Genomic DNA, 18037 nt, shown 5'->3' with positions numbered 1-18037 from the left:
GTGCTGAACGTTCCATTGCGCAGGTGCAGTTGGAACGTCCAACGGCCGACGGCAGCACTCCCGAGGTAGTGGTGCCGTCGGCCGTTGGACTGGCGCAGCACTTATGAGGTTAACTCTGCTGCATTCTTGTTACCCTTTTAAATATGCTGTGTCCCCATTGTGTCTGCATACTTGTTGTCTTGCTCATTGCTCTATCTCGGCTGCAATGTTGCATTCTTTGTTCATTGTTATATCCATTCTGCTGAGGGTACCCTACAGTATCCACTGTGTAAGAGAAGCTTGCACTGCTGCTGTCTTCTTTCTGATGTGTTTTAGCGATGCTTGGTAAAACGCTTTTCACTGTACAAGAGCCAAATAACTGGCTTTGCCAAGGGTTTTTGTAAGACAGAGTTCAGCTCGCCAGGCACTGCCCTAAAACTTCAAAATAAACCTTGTTTATGAATGGAAAGAGGAAAAAACTCACATCGCTCGCAATGTCGCGTGACGCTTTGGCGACAGTAATCGGGATGGCATCCACTCGCATGTCGTATCCTTTCTTTTTGGAATCCTCATAACTTTGTTGATACAATTTCTGTAAATAAAATAAGCGTGGGTTAATCTCCCTATTTACATCATTCTGCTTTACCTCATGTTAGCAAGGGCACACTGGGTTGGGATACTGGAATATGCAATATCCACATCAATAAAAATAAACAACACTTACTTTGCTAATGTTGATGGCATTGGCTCTGGATAGCACAATTTCTGGGGTATCGGGCATCACGTGGATTGTTCTCTTGTCCTTCTCCCAGGCTTCTTTATATTTCCACTGTTGAAAAAAAGAAATATGTTTTCTCACTGACTTTGTAGATCCATAAACTCTGAGCCCCCAAACATCACGCACTCCATATGTCATTACTATGGCCATGAAGAACCATGGTCGATTATGTGAACAGTACTTTTTGTGTGCAAATTAGCAATAACGTACATCACTGATCTGGTCAGCATTGGTCTTAGCCAAGACAATGGCTGGTGGGTCAACAATGCTGGTGAATTTAATCTTATCAGGACTCTGGCGGTACAAGCGCTCATTGAGGATCTCCTGGGCTTTCTTTGCTTTGATGACATCTAGTGATCCAATGGGAACCCATCCACATCCTTTGATCCATTCCATGTCAGACTTGTAGATAGCCTGGAGATGTAAACGGATATGTTAGACAGCGTCCAGCATCCAAACAGTAGAGCAATACAGTTTACCTTTAAACAGCAGTACAATGAAGAAGATCAAAGTACCATCATGTAAAGTCTCTGAAAAAAGACAAGAATATAAATGGGGTACTACCTCATCCCCATATGTTTGCTTTACCAGAAAGTGGTACAATGCATTGTGTCACTGTTCCTCTGAATGCTATGGTGATCACTACACAACAGTAATAATGTTTTTGTTACTCTTGAACCTATGTTAACCCCTCCTACGCCCATGACGAGGTCAGCTCGTCATGAGCCACGGCGCTCCGGTGCTCATGACGAGTTGAGCTCATCATGACTGCGCCCGTTAAATGGTACGGTTGCACGCTGGGCTAATTCCCCTGCTTTGCTGAGCGCTCCATTGGAACGGGCGTGGCCATGACGAGCTCAGCTCCGTGAGCGCCGTGGTTCATGACGAGCTGACCTCCCCGCCCCCAGCACAGCGGGGGGAAACAGCCCTGCAGTGAAGGGGTTAAAGTAATCTTGAACCTATGTTAAATTAAGCAAGGGAGTGACGGCAGCTTTCTTAAAAGAACCATGTTCCAAAAAAACAAGCAGAAGGAAGGATTCTACAGAATTTCTGAATATATTTGGGCATAATGGACTAACTTACAGAAGTCAGTTCACAGAAACGAAGACTTCAATAAAGACATATAAAAACACACTGAGTCACTTTAAATTTTGAACTAATTACTTACATCACTCTGCAGGTTGTATGCTTTCCTAGCCTGGATGACATCATTCTGGTCAGGCAGGCATGTCCATTGATGCAGGTAATGGCGGTAGTCAATGTCGCTGACCAGCTTCTGGCAGTTCTTTGCTAATAGGACGCCCAGCATGTCCACAGGACTGTTGTACTTGACCTTGGATTTTTCAAAGTCTTTCTTGTACTCCCTCTCGCTCTGGATCTTGGCCACGTGCATTGCCCACACAGACTTGGGGTCATCTTCGAGACTGCGGAATCCAACATGGTGGCCTTTTTGTTTTTCATATGCCGCTTTGTATTTGTACTGAAAACAGAAAGCAGATAGTGGCAGTTGTCTGTTCACTGACACAGAACATATCCTTGTGCTCTTTTAAAAATGTTGATTAGGTGAGTATGTGTTAGACATTTATTACAATTACATAAGAAGACTGCAATAAAAATATATTAGACATGAGACTGAGGCTCTATAGAGTTAGAAAGTACTTCAATTTTATGTCATGTTAGTAAGTAGTTGGTTGTGTGCCTAACATTGTTTTAGAGAGAATGTACACAATGTCATAACGTGTGCCATTGCTTGCTTGGATTTTAAATAACTATATAGGTAAAATCGTGTGCTTAGGTCCTAGGACCTCCTTCAGAATGATGGGGGAATACTGGTTTAGTACTGAAACATCTATGTTTATCGAGACTAGGAGTACCAGTAATTCTGGAATGCAGGAATACCTTGATTTTTCAACTTGCAGCCTCAGAACCCTTGAAAAATGGGGAACTACTGAACGAATGTGAGATACTGCACTCAATTCTCCTAGCAATTCCATATTTTTTCAGCACTTTCCCATTTTAGGGGCCAATTGCGGTGCCGTAGGAAATGGCTTGACGCTCAGTCAGAGCATTTCCTATGGCATCGTAATCTCCTGTTTGCATTCATTTCCGACCGATCCATTTTAAAGGAGTCGGTCAGAAATTATTTCAAACAAGGATTTATGAATGGCTTACGACGGGCTTGGAGAACCTGCCTGCCATTTTGAAAACCTCCTGTAATCCCAAGGGCAGCTCTTTTTGCCCAAGGGAGTACAATATTGAATTCCAACAGCCTTTCTGTACCGGCCTTGCAGACACAGAAAGGCTGTGGGAAGTCAGCTTTGAGGGTTCCCAGCAGGGCCCCCGTAAGTGGAAGGCCTCCGGATGGCGGCTCAGAGGGAACCTATGGCGCTCCATTGTTGATCTGTCCACCCATTGACAGGCACCTTGAGGGGCCTGTCATGGGGTGCAGGGATGACCTGCACCTCAGCTCTTTACATTGAGAGCATGCATTCCGGTTGGAGTGCATGCTCCCTTTGTAAAGAATGGGAGTGTGACTGAACAGTGTTCGGTTGCATCCTAATTGCTTGTTCGGGACCGCAGACAGGAGGTCAGTTCCAGATCGATGTCAGACAGACTCAGGTACATCCGACATTGATATCAGCCCCTAGTTATTACCAGCATTAGCAGGTGAAATATCTGGGAGCAAATAGAAAATCAGGAGACCAGGATCCCTCTACCTCTTTGAATTCCAGATTTCGCCAAACAACACAAGTATCGGCTCAGTTATGATTCAATTGTTTTCCTCCCTGTTTCTGTATGTGCCCCCCCAGGAGCATTTCTGTTGACAGTTATTTGACTGGACAATTTGTATCCTTCCATGACATACAGGCGGGAACTGTTTTTTATTTGTCAATGAGCACTCCACTGAAGTGTTTGTGTTTCCTTGCTCTCTCCCACTTTATCTTACCTCCCACTTTGCACTCTCCTTTTGTACGTCGACCCTGCCCCCTCTCACTCCCAGTATTATATAATTCATTAATTTTTTTTATTTGTGATAAGGGATTTCCAGTTGAAAAATACCACCAGAATGCTCACTTTCGTTTTCTTTCTTTTTTTCACTTTGCATTTCATTTGGTTTCACTAACATGATCTTCACCTCCTCCTTATTCTTCCCAACATTGCTCCGTATTCCACTATCTGTTGTTATTTTTTTAATTTAATATTATTATTATTTTTAACGAGGGCTCAGCAGCTGCACAGCCCTGCTGGACTGCTCACTCTTTTTTCCCTATTTGGATTCTTCCTTTATATTTAAATGTAGCATTCTAACATGATCATCTACCATATTAGAATGGTACATTAAAATTGTTGCTACAATGTACGCACACTCATCGATGCACACATACACACTGACGGCCATCTTGGAATGGGTTTTCTTCAATAGATAAGTAACAAAAAATATTATAAAGAGCATGTTCTAAAATCCTGAAAATTACCACAGTTCAGTTTACTTACATCACTTGCAATATCCCGCGATGCTCGTGCAGCCTTTATTGCAATGGCATCCGATCTTAAATCGTAACCCTTCTGCTTTGCTTTGTCCCAGCCTTGTGTGTAGAGTTTCTGTCCAGAAAAAAAAGGTGATAGTGTGACTCAAAACAAAGATTCATTTTTTTTTAGGTTTTGGCCCACAATCAATATTTCATTTATAAAATTGAAGCCAATGCCTTGTCATGTGCCCCTAGTCATGTATTCAATTGTTTTATAATTCTTTGTAAATAATTGTATTTGATATAGTTCAAGATGCAATAATATGAGATTATAAAGCGTACGGGTAATCATCAGTGAATGGCCGCTCCAGCACCATAGGAAGTATGAGATCTGCAGGATCTCTTCAATTTCACCTGGAGATTTCAACTGAAATCTCTGGGGGAAATCTGTGGGAAAATGAGGAATTACCTGGAAACCGAACCTACAATTACCAATTGTGCAGGTAATTCTTCATATTTTGTAATCCGACTAGTAATGAGCTGGCTAATCCCCTTCCCCTGGTATCAATAACTTTAGGGGTGGGAATAATCTAGGGCATTTTCCGGGCCACTGATAATGAGGGCCAAAGAGCTTTTACTAGAGGTGTACAGTAATGGAATATCCGCTGAAAATGTTCTCAGTCCTGAATCATGAGCTTTTCAATTAGAGATGGGGTGGAGGTCACCCAGCTGTGAGAATAATAGTAATGGAAAGAACTGAAAAAAGGTTGAAAGAAAATAAAGGACTGGAAGAATGCAAGAATAAAAGGAGAAAGAAAGAAAAAACAGGAGAAGGAAAGATAGATGAAAGAAAGAAAAAAGAATGACAGTTGGAGAGAAGGAATGAAAAAAGAATGACAGAAGGAACACAATGGTAGAAGGAAAGAAACAAATGAATAAAAAAGAATGACAAAAGAAAGGTGAGAAAGAAAAAAGAAAATGGAATGACAGAAGGAAAGAAAGGAAAAAGAATGACAGAAGGAACAAAATGGTAGAAGGAAAGAAACAAATGAATAAAAAAGAATGAAAAAAGAAAGGAAAGAAAGAAAAAAGAAAATGGAATGACAGAAGGAAAGAAAGGAAAAAGAATGACAGAAGGAAAGAAAGAAAAAATGACAGAAGGAAGGAAAGAAAGAAAGAAAGAAAAGGAAGGAAGCAGGAGAAAAATAGTTTAAAATATTTATGCCATGGTAGTGTATATAAGTGAGTTCCAATACCACATTGTTTAGAGCAACTGTACTAATTAACACACATTCACATTTATTATTAAAGTGCTCTTTTTTCCTAGTTTGAACAAGTTTCGGGTGATCTGCCAAGCGAAGACTGAGAAAAAAGGAGACTCTAATCACACAATCCCTATGCATTTTCCATAGACTTCTTAAGGCAGTGATTCCGCAAAAACTATTGAATGGAATTATACAAAACTTGGGTCCGCAGATTGTACTTTTCTCGATTTGGCATAAATCTGTTCAGTAGTCTTTGAAAAATTAAGGTACAAAAATATTTGTAAATCTGGACAGTTGGGTCTGAGGGACTCTTGCGAGAGTCTCGTGACAGGGCCAGTTCAAAAACAGAGCATTCTGATTGGCCCAGGGAGCTTTTCTTTCCTTGTGCCAATTTGCTCCTGCAGCAGTACTCCCAAAGGAGCAAGCACCCTGATTGCTGACAGCAACAAGAGAAAAATGTTGCTGGCAACCATTGCAGGACTCCGGTACTTAGTCACCTGCCTTGAAGTTTAAAAAATATATATAATGAGCAGGGTAGGATACCCTACCCCATAGGACATTTGGGGGGACAGAGATGAACGCCCTCTGGGGCCAAAATGAAAAAATAATCGGCATTTTATGCAGCGATCCCTTGGGACTCCTGCCGGATTGCAACAAAAAAAATATGGCATCCCCATTTAAAAAAAATATTTGTGGAAGGGGTGTGAGTAGGCCCCTCCCCCTAGCACATTTTAGGCCCCAGGAGTGGTACATTTAATTGAGGGGAGAGGGTGCACGCCCACATCCCTGAGCTGATGTCGACCCCAGGGACCCCATCCCTCAAGCCTTTTGTATTAATTAGGGGAGAGGAGTGCGAGCCCCCATCGCCCAGCCCAAGGAGACCACAGAGAGTCCATCCCCTGGGGCTGAAATAAAGTTTAAAGAGAGGGCGACCACACAGACCCCATCCCTTAGATTTGTTGTAATTCAATAATTCAAGAGTCTTGTGCAGGAGGCGCTTTTCCTGTGGCATTAGGAGATTGAAACACGAAGGCGAAAGCTACAACTGAGGGTACTATACCTCCTACAGTTATGAATGATTCTACATGAGGAGACTGGATAGAGGAGAAGAAAATACCATTCAGATATTTGACATTGAAGTGATACACAACCCCGATGAAGTCCTAAGGGATGAATCGCTTTGGCTGGGCTAAATGTAAAAAAGCTGTTTACTGAATATAGTCAGAATTTGAATGTATGTACAAGACTCCTGAACAATTGAATCACAACAAATCTTCGATATTGGATATACTTGGGTCTAGATAATGCTTTCATTTTGCTCATTAACAGAACAACATTCCTGTGATTATAATCTACACTCCTTTTCTGCTGTTGTATTAGTTGTTGATGGATAGTGACTTCTAGGTGGTGGGGTCAAGAAAAGTAGAGAGTACCGACATTGCTGATATTATAAATAATACACTAGTGCTCCATGAAAGCTCAAACTGCTGGTGCTCATAGTTTTGCTTTTTATTGATGAGAAAACTGTGCATGGTGCAAGGTGAGTTATAGTTACCGTAGGGCTTGAGTTACAGTTACTTGGGATAACTATAAATTTGTGAATTTCAGGTTTTTTGTTTAATTTTAAACATTACTTTGTTACTGAACATTTCACTTAACTATAACATTACTTAAAACTTTTTTTTTTAGTGAATTTCAAGATTTTTTAACGTAAAGTAATATTTTAGCCAACCCCGTAGAGTAAATATATATATATATATATATATATATACTAGCAGCCCGTCCCGACGTTGTCCGGGTATGAATTGCCGCCGGCCAGTAGTATATTGTTTTGTAGGATTTCGTTTTGATAGCATTTCTTATCTGTGACAGGCCTGTATTAACTTTTCAGATGGAAATTGCTGTTTTATTTTTGTGCTTGCTGGCTGCCAATTAAATGAACGGAAGTATTTCAATTTCGTGTGGCCTCATTCAAATGGGTACCTGCGGTTGTGGATATATATATATATATATATATATATATATATATATATATGAGCACCAGCATAGTTATAGTGTTGCTTTAATAATTTGGTGGTGCTCGACTAATCTGCACAAAACGTCCCCACCAAAAATGTTCACTCACTTCCAATCCTTCATGCAGTTTTACATTGCTCCGTCATGCGGGCCCATGAAAAATGGGGCCCCAAAACATTGATTTCCTTATTTAGTTTCCATAGAATTATTTGCTTTCTGATGCAGGAAAAAACATGTGAATGGAATTACTCTAACATTAACAGAGGCTTAGAACTTTATTCTGAGAGTGTACTTTCATTATTTCATGTAATCCGTTCGAGAAAGCTTTAGCCAAACATTTGATTGAGCAAATTAATCTAATAGTAGAACCAACTGAATAGATGTTCAAAATATATGAATCGAAAATAAAATCCACTGTACAGAATAAGAGGACAAGAGACATTATATTAAGGACTATGTCATGGATAGATAATAATTTCCTAACCATAAAAATAATGTTGTCGCGAATCAGGTTTAGATCCTGTTGAGTAAAAGACACCCCTAATTGCAAAAAACCCAGACAAGCTCTGGCCATATTTGACCAAGTACATAAGCTCCTTCTACAAAATTTGCATTTGAGTCATAACATTTGAATGGAACAAATACTTTTCTTTCTTTACCATATCTTTAAACTATACCTTTGGAAACGTTCTTACCTTGCTTATGTTTGAAGAGTTTGCTTTAGCCAGTAATATTTCAGGAGTATCTGGCATTACATGGATTGTTCTCTTGTCTTTCTCCCAAGCTTCTTTGTACAAGAACTGCAAAACAGTCAGAATATAGGCTTATTAAAATGTTGGCACAGGGAGAAAGAATCAAACACATTTTTGGAAATATGAGTACATTCCACTTTTAAACTACATGGCACACGATTTACAGCATAAATCAATACTAACATTATGAAGGAAATTGTTTAAATACCACATTTAACATTTCACAGAGCAACAGGTTAAAATTCAGAAATCTTTGTCTGATTTTGTGAAGGACTATGCTAACATCTGTGGTGTTTGAGCATTATAATTTACATCGCTATAATCGAGAGCAGCCTCTCATTTCTTAATCAATGTCATTAAACGCACTAAGGCCTGGATGCAGTGTCTTGTAGGAGATTGAGATGTTTATCACACCCAATAGAAATCCAACTATTTAATCTAAGGAATTTAGCGAGTGTGATAATTGGCACCTATTAGAACTTTTGTCATTAAAATACAGAGGGCAATACTTGAGTATGCGAAGTGGAAAGTCCAGATGGCATGGTCATTCAACTATTCAGTCATTAACCAGCCAATACAGACCACAATTTCCAACAAATATACAATAATATTCATAGTTACACGTGAACATTGTCAACCTTTGTGGCAGTAGTGAAAATTGAAATATTGACATTCTGGAGCACACCGACATTCCCCTCTTATGTCTCATGAGTGCTTATAAAAATATGCTCTTCCGGATAAATGATCAATTAAGTCAATTTTAGCAAGGGTGAATTACGTTTTAAGTGAGGGATTCAATGACTGTGGTCCATTCATGCATTATGTGGACTTAGGAGGTAGGGAGATACAGCTGAGTGGGGATTTCAACCTAACTCTTGGGATTTTGGAGATCTGTTTATATATCATCTGCTTATTGTTTTCTTGTTAATCAAGATGGTCATCATTATTCTGTCAATAATCACAATTCTAGCCTTTTTCCACACAATAAAGATATTTGAATGCTCGATACGTTAAGCCCCTACATGAACGGCCATGGTAGCCCACCTTAGCCTGGGCGATTGTCAGGTCTTGTTTTTACTTTTGAAGACTTTTTCAGACACTTGAGACTTAACGATCAACTTCCAGAGAGTCAGGAAAATTGCATGGGTATGTCTCAATGAGCATGTATTTCAATCTTGAGGAGGCTATACAAGTCAATTACCCTCCAGGGGAATCAAGTTTAGAATACCTTTGGGGCTTTTTAATTTTTTGTTTGTACCCTCAACATGGATGCATTAGCTGACAATCTACAATGAAACTGTGGCCATATATAACATCAATGTCTACTTGTTGCTGATATTGTCACTAATACAACATTCTGTTGCACAGAATAGGCAGACTTACACACTGTGCATGCAAACTGTGCATATATTCTACCTCCCAGATAATCTGTTTAAGTAGCCTCACCTATTTTGATAACGGTTCAATATCAATTTATATGGACACTATTATTGAACACTAACTTAACTGTGAAGCAGACTAACTAGAGTGGGTATATACATGCATATTAAATTGGTGTAAGTTATATCAGTTGTTTTATACTTACGTTATTGTTCTGCAGTGCATTGTTCTTAGCAAGTACTAACTCCAATGTGTCAAGAATACTTGTAAACTTGAAGCTATCTGGACGCTGGCGGTATTTAGCATCACTGAGGATATCACCAGCACGTTTCACTTTTTCAACTTCTAGTGAGCCAATGGGGACCCAGCCGACACCTTTCATCCACTCCATGTCTTGCTTATATACAGCCTGTATAAAAAACATAACAGAGGTGCAGTCAGCCTCTTAACAGAATCCACAGACCAGTATGATGCTAGGCTACCAGCAAAATATAACTTACATCACTCTGCAGGTCGTAGGCTTTCTTGGCCTGAATGACATCATTCTGGTCTGGCAGGCACGTCCATTGATGCAGATAATGGCGATAATCAATGTCGCTGACCAGTTTCTGGCAATTTTTGGCCAGAAGAACACCCAGCATATCCACAGGACTGTTGTACTTGACCTTGGATTTTTCAAAGTCTTTCTTGTACTCGCGGTCGCTCTGGATCTTAGCCACGTGTATGGCCCACACGGATTTGGGATCATCCTGCAGGCTGCGGAATCCAACGTAGTGACCCTGCTGCTGGCGGTAGGCTGTTTTATACTTGTACTATGGGAAAAATACCAAATAATAGGTAAAAGGTTTTAAAGGAAATCATTTTTAGCCATTTTATAACTGACCTATAGTTGTAAGATGGCTACAGCATTGAGTATTTCCAGGATGGAGGCTTGGAATCAAGTACTTTCTTTAGCACACAAGACAAGAGTAGCATGTATTCTCCTTGAAGTTAATGAGGGTGAACTAACAAGCCTCACGTGTAAGCATGGCCCCTCCAGAAAGCAAGTGGGGGGGTTGACTGGCCTTGCTGTGAACGAACTACTCCAGTATTTGGATGTAGAAAAAAACATGTGCTTCACAGGCATGATAAATGTTGGTGAAGGGTTAGCAACTATTCACTAATCTTAAACTGGAAGCGAGCTTGCCATAAACTGGTCACACCCAAAATAACAAGAGATTTGATGCACAGTCATGCATTTCTGCAGGTTTAAGGCAGTGCAAGCTTGAAAAGGGAGATACTATACAAAACTGCCCACTTTTAGATGTCGCCATTTTTGTGATACTTATTGCCCACCGAAGGTAAAATATTCTCCACATCCATTTCTAAGAGTATCAAATGTAAGCGGAATATGAAATCACCATGTCGGTGGTTATTTTCTGTGGTTATACTGCACCTGGCGATTGCCGATACTGGAATGTGTGCTCTTCATCTTGTGCGCTATCATTTGCATGATTCTCAATCCCACATGTCAGGAAAGGGGATGAGGCAATATGGTGGTTTCCCTCATTCTAAGATATACTATGTATTCCTCTATCATTCTAAGTTACTGTTTAAGAGTATAACTGTTGTAAGAATTATTGTAGATCATCGTATATGAGTTTCATCAATTGCTTTTCTTTTATTTAATATTTTGCACATTTTGTTACCTATTTAAAAAGAATATACAAACAGTTTTTTTTTTGTTTTTTAAGTGAGCTACCGTCAGCAGGAATTTGTTTTTCAGTAGTGCCTTTAAAAAGAATATTTTTGTCCACAGGGCTACTTTTCAGCAAACAATTGGCTGACTTCAAGTTGGAGCCATCAATGCTAGAGTTTGGCATTTGTCTTTGAACCCTACATACTGCATCTCATAGCTTACGACTTATTCTACTTTGTGGTACAGAATATCGTCAAACCTATATATTGTGTCCCAAATATCCTTTGCAAAAATATCACCCCTTTGGAATTATTAAATGAAAATCTACAGCCAATAAGGCATGATATTTTTCCAAACAATATTTAGGGCATAATATTTATGTATGTAATATTCTGGTATATCACTGTGCACATCACCTTGGTCCACACATGTCGCACGAGTGACACTTTGAAAACTTCTTGAAGACAATAGTCCAGAAAGGTGCTTTCATTGTTTTCCTTTACTCAAACCCACATGATACATTCAATTTGTGGGTATTTCACTGCAGGGCAAAAATCACCGCACTCTAGAAACAGATATTTTCTCTGGAGTTATTGCCACCTGTTACTTTTTTTTTAAAGGGCAGTCCCACCTTGTTCTCCTGCTCCCTAATCTCACCATGCTGATGGGCATTTTGCCACCAGCATCTGTTTTGTTGTTTATTTAAGAAGGGTGGTGCAGGTGGCATAAGATGTGACACCAGGAATGACAGCCCCAGTGAATGAATTTAAAGCTTACTCTCAAGCTTTAGTGAGGAAACACGCATTTAAAGCTTACTCTCAGACTTTAGTGAGGGAATGCGCATTTAAAGCTTACTCTCAAGCTTTAGTGAGGGATCGCGCATTTAAAGCTTACTCTCGGACGTTAGTGAGGGAATGCGCAGTTACAGCTTATTCTCAGACTTTAGTGAGGGAATACGCATTTGAAGCTTACTCTTGAGCTTTATTGAGGGAAATAGCATTTAAGGCTTACTCTCTGCATTAGTGAGGGAATACGCACTTAAAACTTAGACTCAAGCATCAGTGAGCAAATATGTGTTTAAAGCTTACTCTTAGGCCCACACGCATCAACAATGCCATTTGCGATTCCTTATTAGCGAAAAATAAGGATTCGCTAATAAGGAATAGCAAAAGACTATGCATGAACAAATCGCTAAAAAAATTGCGATTACTTAACATTCCTTAATTGCGATTCGCAAATTGTGAGTCGCAATTATGGAATACCTCCCCATTCATTCCTATGGGCCTAGAGGCCCATAGGAATGAATGGGAAGACATTCTCAATTTGCGAATCGCAATTAGCGAATCGCAAATTGAGAATGCAATTTCAAGGGTGCAGGGGTGTTCAAAGGAAACCCTGTTGCACCCCTGAAATTGATCTGTGCACATATGTTGCGCACACACATGCCCTTAGGGCATGTGTGTGCGCAACATGAAACTTTGAAAAATGCACAAAAGTGCATTTTTCAAAGTTTTTGCAAATTACCATGAAGTTGAACTTCATGGTAATTTGCTACTCCTATTAGCGAATTCGCTAATATTTTTACTTTGATGCATTGCATTTAAGGAATCTCAATTTGGGATTCCTTAAATGCAATCGCAATTTAAGGAATCTCAATTTAGAGATTCCTTAAATTGCGATTTTTGCATTTGTGATGATGCATCCTAAATGCAAAAATACCTGTCGCAAAGGGGCAGATTCTGAGAATCTGCCCGTTTGCGACCGTTTTTTGCTTTGATGCATGTGGGCCTTAGTCTTTAGTGAGGGATTATGCATTTGAAACTTACTCTCAGGCTTTAGTGAGGGAATACACATTCAAAGCTCACCATCAGGCTTTAGTGAGGGACTATGCATTTGAAGCTTACTCTCAGGCTTTAGTGATGGAATACACATCCAAAGCTTACTCTCAGGCTTTAGTGAGGGAATGCGCATTTGATGCTAGCTCTGAGGCTTTAGTGAGGGAATATTCATTTAAAGTAGGCCTGAGAGGTAAATTCCATTCTGCTCGGGAAATTGGTGAAATTTGGGAAATTTCGCATTCTGTAGAGAACGCGGAATTGCTACAAAATTCAGCAATCCGCGGCTTTGCGTTACTTTTTGCTTGTTCGCACTTTCAAAATGCGTGTTCGCAAGATATTTCTCCCCGAGCACGCAAACAGCGTTCACAAACAGGAAAAAAGCATCACAAATGGGCAGAACAAGCAATTCTGCGTGTTGGCGAACGTTTGTGTGCTCGCTGAGATTTTTTTACCGTTTCGCGGAGCACAACTGCACAAATTCTGCTCACCCCTAGTTGAAGGCCGAATCTGAGGCTTCAGCAAGGGAATACACATTCACAGCTACCTTTGGAGCTTCAGTGAGGGTATACTTACATCGCTGGCAATGTCCCTGGAGGCCCTGGCAGCTTTGATTGCGATGGCATCCAGTCGTAAGTCATAGCCTTTTTTCTTCGATTCCTCCAGAGCAAATTTGTACTGTTTCTATGGGAAGAAATAAGTTTCTTATTACAATATCTTATTGACTATTGCCAACAACCACCCACTACACTTTTAATGAACCTCCTGCTATATAAACTAAGAAATAAAAAAGCTAAACTTAAAAATGATCAACTAAGCACAAGTCTATGTAACATATTTGCTTGACACTACTCACCTCGCTGTAGTTGACGCGGTTTTGCTTTGCCAGCAAGATCTCCGGAGTGTCAGGCATGACATGAATGTCAGTTTTGTCTTTGTTCCATGCCTCAGTGTACAAACGCTATGGAGCAACAACATCTTTGATTAGTACTTGATGGTACTTGATGCAAGAAACAGTGATTAAGTGAGGAAGGAAATTCATAAACACAGTCCTTTATTCTAAGCTGCCTCCACCTAAGTCTTCTTCCGTGATGCTATTTCAGCAGTACATGCAGAGTTGACTTGCTTAGAAATTATTATGATCTACCCAAAAGAAAGGCAGAAAGAGTACTGACTTCATTCGATGAATATTTTAACTTTTCAACTTGAAAGGTATGGGTAATCTTTACAATTTTAACTTTAAAACATCAAACTTTAGTTTATTTATAATTCATATTAATGAACAAAAATGTGTAACTCAGACCTCGTCAATTGTGATGCAGGAATGCTTAACGTCAATAGGTTTCTATACTATTAACAACAAATAACATGCAAGTATACATTCATAGAAAAGAGAATATCAAAATTCCTGAGACAGTTCAGGCAATAGTGAAGAGAAACTTTGCATTTTGACTTTGTGCAATGCTACTTGGATTGCATTCATAGTGAAGTGTATTTAATAACCCAACACACATTCTTTGTACATAAAAAGCCACAGGTTATAGTTGGTTTTGTAGGTGGTATCTCAAAATATTGGATGAATTCCCATATACATGGCAATGATTTGCGGTGTGCCAGTCTGCGACTTGTGCCATATGATCACGTGGTCATGACTTTGTGTGCTAGGTAAGACAATCTCGGATCCCACCGAACAAAGGTTCACAACTCAAAGCCTACCTTTCTATCCACCATCACATGCATGTTAAGTGAGCTGTAGTGGGACACCAGGGAACACATCAAGAATAAGGCACACTTGTTAAGAATTTGGTTTACAACAAAGTTGCGCCTCTGTTTGCAAAATAGCAACTGCTTCAAGGTTAATTATACGCCAAACCATCAGACTGTGGACATGTTATCTGTTGTGGTTAGTAGAGATGAGCATGTTACATTTTTGAACATTTAGTGCATATTTTATGAAGTTGCTCCTCTTCGAGAATATGGCTGAAACATGTTTTGGACTCATTTTAAGCTGTATTTTTTGTTCATGGAAATTTGTGAATGTAACAGCACTCTGGAACATATTTTAGGTCACAGGGGTATCTTCGGCCTACATCTCACATGTGAAACATTTTCTTGGATGAAAACTTGATAATGAAACCTGGTTGGAAGCAATCATTAAAACTAACGTATTCCCGATTAGGAACAAATTATAAAATGTACACCTGCACTAATCAGAATCAAGAGTATGCATTGAGACTGATATTTAGGCATATAAACCACAAAGAAGAGATGGCTACTCAACAAACGGAGGAGCAAACATGAGAAAACCAATTCTTGTGGAGGCGCACATTTGACACACAGAACAACAGTGATCATGCTAGCATGACCACTGACTTGTAACAGTATTTCCAAGGAAGCCCTACCTGCCTCTCCCTCCCTCCACCCAGAAAAGGTAAGGAAACAGCAGCCTAACCCTTCTCAACCTAAGTGATTTATGATTCCAGCCGCTGACCGCACTTCTATCTATCTATCTATCTATCTATCTATCTATCTATCTATCTATCTATCTATCTATCTATCTATCTATCTATCTATCTATCTATCTATCTATCTATCTATCTATCTATCTATCTATCTATCTATCTATCTATCTATCATTGCAGTGGTAATGGAAAAGGCTTTGCGTATAATGCGAAGCTCAAGTCCTTCCTGTTGTATCTTGTATTGTTGTGTATATCACACTACAGGTGAAGTCATGCATGCCGTGGTGGGCTACAATATAGGAAAATCAGGACATATCCTGGTTAGGTGGTGCCTCTGAGAGGCTTGTGTACAGTTCACCACAAATCAGCTGCACCTTGCTCTTGGGTTTCTCTGCCTCAGCCCAAATTGATCCTCTTAGATAGTTGCCTGCTGGGAAATCACTTGTGTTTTTCTACATTCACGTTACTCTGACTTGCTTTTAAGCATAAATTTCTTCTTTCAGTGGTGCTCTGATCTCCTCATGAATATTGACTATTGAGCGCTCTGAAAAACTGCTCACCTTATTCATAGTTTCGGCATTAGCTTTGGCCAATGTCATCTCGAGCGAGTCTGTCACACTGGTGAATTTGAGCTTGTCTGGATGCTGACGGTACTTCTTCTCACTCAAGATGTCTCCTGCCCTCTTATTTTTCTCCACTTCCAGGGAACCGATTGGGACCCAACCGACGCCCTTCATCCACTGAAGATCGGCCTTGTACTGATTCTGTTAATGACAATAATGAAAACTGTGAGTGTGTGAACAGCGTGAAGCAACAATGATCCTTAATTGCACATAAGGATGCCAGTGTGGCCACTGATTAACCAACCCCAAGGTAGAATGAGATAGTCCATGGGGAAAGGCAATCATGATCAATCATTTGTCTGCACTGAGGTTAAATCAAGAGTAGAGGGGAACAAGGCTGGCTGATCAGAAAGGCATTGTGTCTGAAAAGGGTTTATCCCATTGGCAGAAAAGCAGACCATATGGCAAAACCAAAACAACACACAATTTTGTTTCATTCCTTCACCTGTTGCCCCTTTCTGTTGTGAAAGGCATTGGTGGAAAAATAAGCAAATTAATTGATCCGGGACTTTAACGGCAGCTGTACTCTTAATACTCATTTTTTCTCCTTTGTAATTATCCATAACATATTTGAATCTTTGCTGCTGGTATGCACATAAGTCAGTCTGGGGTGAAGAGGGAATAAAAAACCTATTTCCAGAATGTGCTGGTACTTTGCCACCCTGTGAATCCCAAACACTTATCGCCATGATGGTTTTGTGATGAAGTCTTTGTATTTGCATCACGCTTGAGTCTGAATCACCGCTCTGGGATAAGGCCTTGTCTCAGTACTTAGTTGATTAAAAATCATTAATCAATATCAGAAAGTTTTACTTCTCTTTGATGCATATTTAGAGTGGAGGTTGAGTAAGCCAGAGAAGACACACCTGCAAAAAGCATCCTTTAAATATCAGTGAACGTACAAAAGATGATATCTTTATGGGACTTACATCACTCTGCAAGTCGTAGGCCTTTCGAGCATGAATGACATCATTCTGGTCTGGCAGGCACGTCCATTGGTGCAAATGCCGTCTGTAATCGATATCACTGACCAAGGTCTGGCACTTTTTGGCCAACAGAATATCCAGCATATCCACTGGCATGTTGAAGTTGGTCTTTGTTTTCTCAAAGTCCTTCTTGTACTCTCTCTCACTTTGCATCTTCCCCACATTCATTGCCAGGACGGACCTCGGATCGTCCTGCAAGCTGCGGTATCCAACATGATGGCCAACCTGCTTCCGGTATCCTGTTTTATATTTGTACTGAAAGAAAAACAGGGAAGTTCCTGTTAGCCTTAATCTATTTCAAAAACTAGAAACAGCGACGGGATATCAAGTCACACAGACTGCCATGTCCAACTAGCATGCAAGTGTTGGTGAAGGTTGGTGACTTGGAGCCAGTGCTTATAATACGTATTCCTCACTCCATTATCACACACAGAAGGTGTAACATTGAGAAAACATTTTTTTCACTGAGAATTGTGTCAAGTCAACAATTTCTATGTGCAGCGATAAACTATTTGCCTATGCCCACTTAAATCCTAGGCAAGCCTCTGATATCTAACGCAATATCTCCAGCGTGAAATCTGCTTCACATCAACCTCAACCTTCTAGTGCACAGCTGCTGTTTCTCAGCAAGGCCCTGTTAAACATCCATCATATCCTGCTACATTTCAACGTACACCATCTGGTGGACTGTAGTCCAAGATTGTGGCACCATTTCTCATCACACATCAAGCATATCTGGGCCTGACAGATCAACCAGTTATCCCTGCTTAATGCAGATTGCCAAATATGGCAGGTAAATGGAAGCCACAATCT

General features: G+C 40.1%; 1 protein-coding gene across 44 annotated transcripts in view; it reads right to left on the bottom strand.

Moving 5' to 3' along the window:
* The window catches only part of NEB (nebulin), a 402407-nt gene that overhangs the window by 191364 nt on the left and 193006 nt on the right, over positions 1 to 18037 (bottom strand). For all 44 annotated transcript variants that reach the window (XM_086957193.1, XM_086957196.1, XM_086957192.1 and 41 more), the window contains 12 exons: positions 17168 to 17479; positions 16176 to 16379; positions 14010 to 14114; positions 13730 to 13837; positions 10141 to 10452; positions 9846 to 10049; positions 8204 to 8308; positions 4253 to 4360; positions 1926 to 2237; positions 968 to 1171; positions 704 to 808; positions 464 to 571 (listed from right to left, as the gene is read on the bottom strand). In XM_086957193.1, coding sequence (XP_086813319.1) covers positions 464 to 571; positions 704 to 808; positions 968 to 1171; positions 1926 to 2237; positions 4253 to 4360; positions 8204 to 8308; positions 9846 to 10049; positions 10141 to 10452; positions 13730 to 13837; positions 14010 to 14114; positions 16176 to 16379; positions 17168 to 17479 — 2187 coding nt within the window. The remainder of the gene's footprint in view (positions 1 to 463; positions 572 to 703; positions 809 to 967; positions 1172 to 1925; positions 2238 to 4252; positions 4361 to 8203; positions 8309 to 9845; positions 10050 to 10140; positions 10453 to 13729; positions 13838 to 14009; positions 14115 to 16175; positions 16380 to 17167; positions 17480 to 18037) is intronic.

The sequence above is a fragment of the Lissotriton vulgaris genome, chromosome 2_1, assembly GCF_964263255.1.
Source record: "Lissotriton vulgaris chromosome 2_1, aLisVul1.2, whole genome shotgun sequence".
In the NCBI taxonomy this organism is placed as follows: Eukaryota; Metazoa; Chordata; class Amphibia; order Caudata; family Salamandridae; genus Lissotriton; species Lissotriton vulgaris.
This window is presented reverse-complemented; position numbering and strand designations above follow the sequence as displayed.